At 55.5% G+C, this 6,000-nt stretch overlaps 1 protein-coding gene across 1 annotated transcript in view; it reads left to right on the top strand.

Moving 5' to 3' along the window:
• The first annotated feature begins 1,085 nt into the window (after window positions 1-1,085).
• Arhgef26 (Rho guanine nucleotide exchange factor 26) overlaps window positions 1,086-6,000 on the top strand; it is a 118,038-nt gene continuing 113,123 nt past the window's right edge. The window contains exons 1-2 of the mRNA XM_005077925.4: window positions 1,086-2,672; window positions 3,530-3,569. Of these exons, the coding sequence (XP_005077982.1) occupies window positions 1,590-2,672; window positions 3,530-3,569 (1,123 nt within the window). The 5' untranslated portion in view covers window positions 1,086-1,589. The remainder of the gene's footprint in view (window positions 2,673-3,529; window positions 3,570-6,000) is intronic.

The following is a 6,000-nucleotide window of genomic DNA, read 5'->3' as shown; positions in this document are numbered from 1 at the left end:
TGCGCATTTCTCTCATTCGTCCACTCGCTCAACAGACACCTACCGTCCACTGTGTGGAGCACAGCCACGGGCCCTGACTTCTTCAAGATTACAATGCAAAGGCAGAATAGATTAAGCAATTAATACATAAACACATAAGCACGCAGAGTTACAAGTTTTGAAGAGTGTGGAGAAGAAAGAGACCAGGTGGTTTGGGGGGGAAATAAAGGGTAGTGTGTGTTCCCATTCAGGGGGCCTCTGTGACCGAGTGACAGCCCAGAAGCCAAGAGAGTAAAGGATCTAAGGCTGTAGACTTGGGCTGGCTAAGCACAGCTAGAGAGGAGATGGGGGTGGGGGGACTGGAGGGGGTAGACCCACCTTTCATGCCTCTTAGTCTCTGATAAAGGATTTGGAACTCGCTCTTTGCATTTTATTTTATTCTACCCCTCCATTTTTCTGTTTCTGTTACACACAACTGCCCACTCATTTTGTGTCTTGTTTGCTTCTGCTGTGTAACTTTCAAAAGCACAAGGCCCGAAGATTACGAAATCAATTCCACCTGGCCTCCGAGCCAGTTTTGCTCCGGGTGCATACAGGTAAATCCGTCGGGGGTGAGGTTCCGTTTGGAGATCGCAGCACTCTCCGAAGCGGTTCTCCTTTCCAAGGGGGGTAGCACCACGCTCCGACGTGGTCTAACCATTCCCACCTCCTCCTCCTCCCGGGGCTCGGAGATCAGAAAGTACACCTTGGCAAGGCTCCCACGATCGCTCCCACGCTGAGCTCCGAGCCGCGACCGCGCCCCTCCAGCTGGCCCCTGGGGCCGCCGCCTGCACTCCTGCACCCCGGGACTGGCGTCTGCGCACCCGGCTCAGGTGTGAGCGTCCTCTCGGCCAAGAGACCAGAGCGCACAGCACTTGTTGAAGGCGGGGAGGTGTGGGAGGAAGAGGGAAAACCAAGACTCGGGGACTCCTCTCGGCTAGATTCCCGGGCTGCAGGGGCGGGGCCGAGAGGGGCTGGCCCTAGCGTGGGGGCGGAGCGGGCGCCGCGGGGCCGCCGCCGCTGCTGCTGCGCCGTGCAGAGCTGCTTCCCCGGGCGCTTTGGTACGGACTCAGGCCACCCACGGGGCCCGGGAGCACTGCTGGGTCTGCGCTCTGGAAGGGTGAGCTCGCCGTGGGCCGTGCAGCGGGGGAGTCCGGTGGAGTGGCGCGGGGCGAACGGCTTCATGGAGGCGCCGGGAAGCGTCCCGAGGCGAGCTGGGCGAGCCAGCTGAACTCTTCCCGAGAGTCCCGCGCGGGTCGGCCACCCGCTGCGAGTGGGTGGCGGGCTTTGGGCGCCAGGGAAGGACGCAGGAGGGACCGGATCTACCCAATCGGCCGCAGCTCGGATCTCCGCCCGCGGTCGGTGCGCGCAGTGTGGCGGGAGGCGCCGTGCCCGGGAAAGGGCGGGTTAAGCGCGGCGCTGCCGAGTCCTCGCGCGCGACACCCGTGCGACTGCCCAGCTGGGAGCCGGCTGGGCTCGCCGAGGAGAACAGTTGTCTGGAGCCAAAGTTGCTTCCTCCTAGGCAACCTGAGCAGCTCTCCCTCTCCCGGGGCCGGCCCCAAGGCCCCGCCATGGACAGCGAAGGCGAGGTGGATTTTTCCAGCCACGGCGTCGCCCCTTTGTGGCGCAGACGGTCCACCCCTCCTCTCCAGCTCCTCGGCCGCAGCAAGCCGCGGCCGCAGTCCTACCAGAGCCCCAGCGGGCTGCTGATCACCGACTTCCCGGTGGAGGAACTGGCCGCGCTGCCCGCGCCGCAGACTCCCGCCCCCCGCGCGCCCGCCGCCCCGGACGGCAGGACGGTGGTGCCCAGAAGCCCCCAGCTCCTGTGCGCGCACCGCAGGCCGGTGGCCAATGGTCGCACGGTGTCCCCGGACTATAGAGCTGCTTCTCCTCGACTGCGACGACCCAAGTCACCCCTGGTTCTTCACGCGGCGGCGGCGTCGGGCGGCTCCCCGAAGTCCCCCGCTAATGGCACGGTGGCCTCGTCCGCGGCGCCCATGTGCGCCTCGCGGACCCCCTACGCTGCTCCTGACCCCGAGGGGGATCGCACCGGGGTAACTGCGGGTAAGGTGTCTTCTCCCATGGCCAATGGCCTCCTTGGCCCTAAAAACGACTCGCCTGGCTCAGCCTCACCAACTGGTCCGACGGCTAGGGACTTGGAGCCCGGCCCCTGGAGACTCACCCCTGCTCCTCATGCCGGGTCTTCAGAACCAAAGCTGCCGCTCCAGAGGCTGCCCTCCCAAGGGAGTGAGCTCCCGAGCCCTCCCGTGGTTCTGAGCACCAACAGCCCCGCCGCCCTCAAGATGGGAAAGCAACAGATTATCCCGAAAAGCCTGGCCTCGGAAATTAAGCTGAGCAAACCCAACAGCCAAAACGCGGAGCCGCACCGGAGGCTCCTCAAGGTGCGCAGCCTGGTGGAGGGGCTGGGGGCACCCCTGGGCCACGAAGGGGAGGAAGGTGAAGTCGACAACGACATGGACAGCCCGGGCTCCCTGCGGCGAGGCTTGCGGTCCACTTCTTACCGAAGGGCAGTGGTCAGCGGCTTTGATTTTGACAGCCCCACCAGCTCCAAGAAGAAGAACAGAATGTCCCAGCCTCTTCTGAAGGCGGTGGTGGAGGACAAGGAGAGGTTCTCCAGCCTGGGGAGGATAAAGGTAGGAGGATTGGGCAGGCTCACCTGCCTTCAGGAAACTCAGAGTGAACAGTGTTCTCGGGACGAGTTCTGGAGGACCACGGCACTTTGGATAACGTTCTAGTAAAAACGAGTTTAACTGGAGCAGGGCTCTGACTTCTGGCGTCTGCTTTAGTCACCGCGTTCCTTGTTTACATGTTGTTACTATTAATCACTGAGTGCATTTAGCTTAGAACTTGAGTGAGGGGGTGAGGTATTATATGCTGATAACGGCCCAGCAGTTGCACTTACTGGATATATTCCCCCACCCCAACCGGGGCCTAAAGGGTCGGGGGGGGGGGGGGGGGGAAGACGACTAGAGAGCGATGTTTTGGAATGTGTGCCACTTTCCCAGACACGTGACACGATCTAAGCAATAGGGCAAAGCCTGCCTTTGGCAGTCACTTTTTTCTCTCTTGATTAACCAGAGAACTGGAAGTAGTGTATATAACTGTCAAATGTGTAGTGCACAAGCAACCCTGTTTCATTTTAGACACGTGGTCTTCAAGAGAAGACCCTGCATAACACGACATTTTATGTACAGCCCCCCCCCCCCAACAGCTGTCAGGGATAGCAGCGAGAGTGAATCAGGTAGTAGCTGCTTGGAACCGCTGGCCGCCTGAGGATTCTTAGTCTGGTTTAAGGGGGTGTGGGGACCCTGTGTGTGCGTTTTTTAGTTCACTGTTGCTGCGAGTTGGCATGGCATGGGGGATTCTCTGCAGTGTGCCTTTGGGAATCTGAGGGACATAACAAAGGGGGGGGCATTTACTTACAATAGTTGTGTTTTCTGCTTGGCTCATTCATGCATGGTCTCTCTCTCCCTCTTTTCTTGTCTCTTAGAAAAAAATGCTGAAAGGACAAGGAACATTCGATGGGGAAGGTAAGCGTTCTGTTTTCCAGACTTTTTATTGCGGTTTCAGTATGGTACATCAGCCGTAAGTTCAAGCCTGACTGCGGTAACAAAGACTCTTGCGATGAAAACACAGAATTGCCCGGCGTTGTCCTGCTCCGCACAGCGCAGGGCTGTGTTCACCAAGCTAAGGTTTTCACCCATGGGGAGGGGGTGGCGCGGTGGACTTTCATAAGCTGGTAACTTTTTCTGCTTACATCCCCTGGCTCCTTTCCCTCCCTCCAGCCTCAAAGCAGAGCCAGCTCTGACTCTTTAATTGACACTTGGTGGTTTTCCTTAGGCTACGATGTTTTTTCCTTCCTTAATATGATTTTCGCCGTATTTCCACCTTTGATTTTTCACTTCTGACTTCCTGTTTTCCTGCTAAGTTTACCCTTTGGGGAAATGCAGCTTTTCTGGTGAAAAAAACAACCATCTTGAGAATTTGTGACCTGTGTATTATTTGTTGTGAAGGATTTCAAAGGCACAAGCTCAGCCAGGTGTTCACATGCTAATCAGATTAGTAGACTCTGTAAATAGATGGGTCAGGTGTCAGCCAACTGGAGCATCCTGAAGTGGGCAGTCTCGGCCTTCCCCTGAGGCTCCTGGGGACTGTGAGTGGATTTGCTTTCTGCCATGCTTTTAATAAATGCTCAGAGTTTCTACCCTTAAGTGAATAATGAAGGAAAGCACTCTCTTCCATAAGGAAAGCTATAAAGGAAAGCCGTGCAGATTTTAAATACATAATTTGGGTGACTGTAAAATAGTTCCTGTGTAACTACAGTTGGGTAATCAATGAAGTCATTGTACTAACTGTTTTGGAGAAGAAACCCAGATACGGTATTTTGGCTAGTTGGGATACATTCATCTCCCTGATTTTGTAAGCGCAGGAATCAGAAGGTCCGAGAATCTTACTAACTGTCCCCGATGATGCCTCTGGCGACCCAAACTGTGGGACTTAGGGCTGCTGCTTCATACACTGCTGTTTCCTGGACCGTTGCATGACTGTGAAGCCAGCAACCAACCCCTCCTCTATATTTCCTCCTTCAGAGGAAATTTCCTCTTTGCATCTTGGAGTCTGAGCTTGGTTCTGTGTATGCCTTAAAGGGTTGGAGAATTTGAGTGTTTTAAAGTCAGAATAGGCAGTTGTGTGTTATCCCCTTGTATCAGCTGTTCCTGGGTATCTTAATCTGTCCTTTACACGTGAGGGTGTAGGCATCCTTTTTTTTGACACATGTAAGTGAAGAATGCAAGACCCTTAACAGCTAATGGCCTGGAAGAAGGCACCTGCAAGGTAGTGTCGTCCAGCAGTGAGAACTTGCGATGCCGGGTTCTTGGTGTTTCTAGTCATCAGTTGAGTGGCAGAGACACAGGAACCATGCGTCACTGAGCCCCGTCTCGTGGGTCAAACGAGAGTGATAGGACCGGTAGCCCATTCTTTTGTGAGAATTGAGCGAGAAATCATTATCGAAGGCTGTTACACGTATGATTTATGCCTCCACCCCACCCAAGGAAATACTTTATAACCGCAGAAACCGAGTTTGACTTACTTATTTCCATATGCAGGACAACCCCAAGAATAGGAAAGGGTCTTGCATAGGTTCTGCAGACTAATGCAGATGCAGCACACAACAGAGATACCTGTGGTTGCCGGGAGAAAAAGCAGATGTGGCAAAAGTCTAAGTCCCCAAACCCTATACACAAAGCTCAGAATCTTCCCCCTCATGCCCGAGTCTCTTCGGATGGTCCTGTCTTCTGCTTTCCGTCTGTGTAGCTGGGAGGTTTTGAAAGCTTAAAACCTACTTCTGCCGCCCCCCCTCCCCCCGAACATCCAGTCTGTCACCCGTCCGTTCTCAGTGGCACAGCTCAGGTCTCCCTCACCTATCAGTGACATCAGTGACGACTCCACCGGCAAGGCCTGGGTAGCTAGTGTTTTCTTGGCCTCATCGAAGCGAATCTGTTTCTGGTGGGTGACCTTGCCTTCGGGATGAAACACAGTCACGACAGTATGAGGGAAGCCAAAGCCTTTTGAACTCAGGATAAAAAAAAATCTAACTCTTTTGTTTAGGTGGTTTAGATTTGGACTCTGTGGCTCATCTCTGCGAGTGGGTGTTGCAGGGTTTGCCCGCTGTGCACCCCTGCCTGGTCCAACCGCCCTGGCCGTCGTTGGAGCTCCTGAGGGTTATATTTCTTCCTGCCTCGGGGTGCCTTCCTCTGCTTTTTCCCTGAGCTCTGTTGCTTTTCTGCTCCCGGAGCCTGGACCTCCCTCATGGGTGCCTCTCTGACACCCCCCTCCCCCAGGCTGTATCACACTCTGCCAGTTCTAGTCAGGGCCACTCTGCACACTATAGCTTCTCTTTTGTCGCCGTGGGCTTATGTGGCGTCGTGAGCCCTCAACCCTCCAATAACCTGGGATCCCACT

This window comes from Mesocricetus auratus, unplaced genomic scaffold (assembly GCF_017639785.1).
Source record: "Mesocricetus auratus isolate SY011 unplaced genomic scaffold, BCM_Maur_2.0 Super-Scaffold_100011, whole genome shotgun sequence".
In the NCBI taxonomy this organism is placed as follows: domain Eukaryota; kingdom Metazoa; phylum Chordata; class Mammalia; order Rodentia; family Cricetidae; genus Mesocricetus; species Mesocricetus auratus.
The sequence above is the reverse complement of the archived record's forward strand: the minus strand, read 5'-3'. Positions and strand labels throughout refer to the sequence as shown.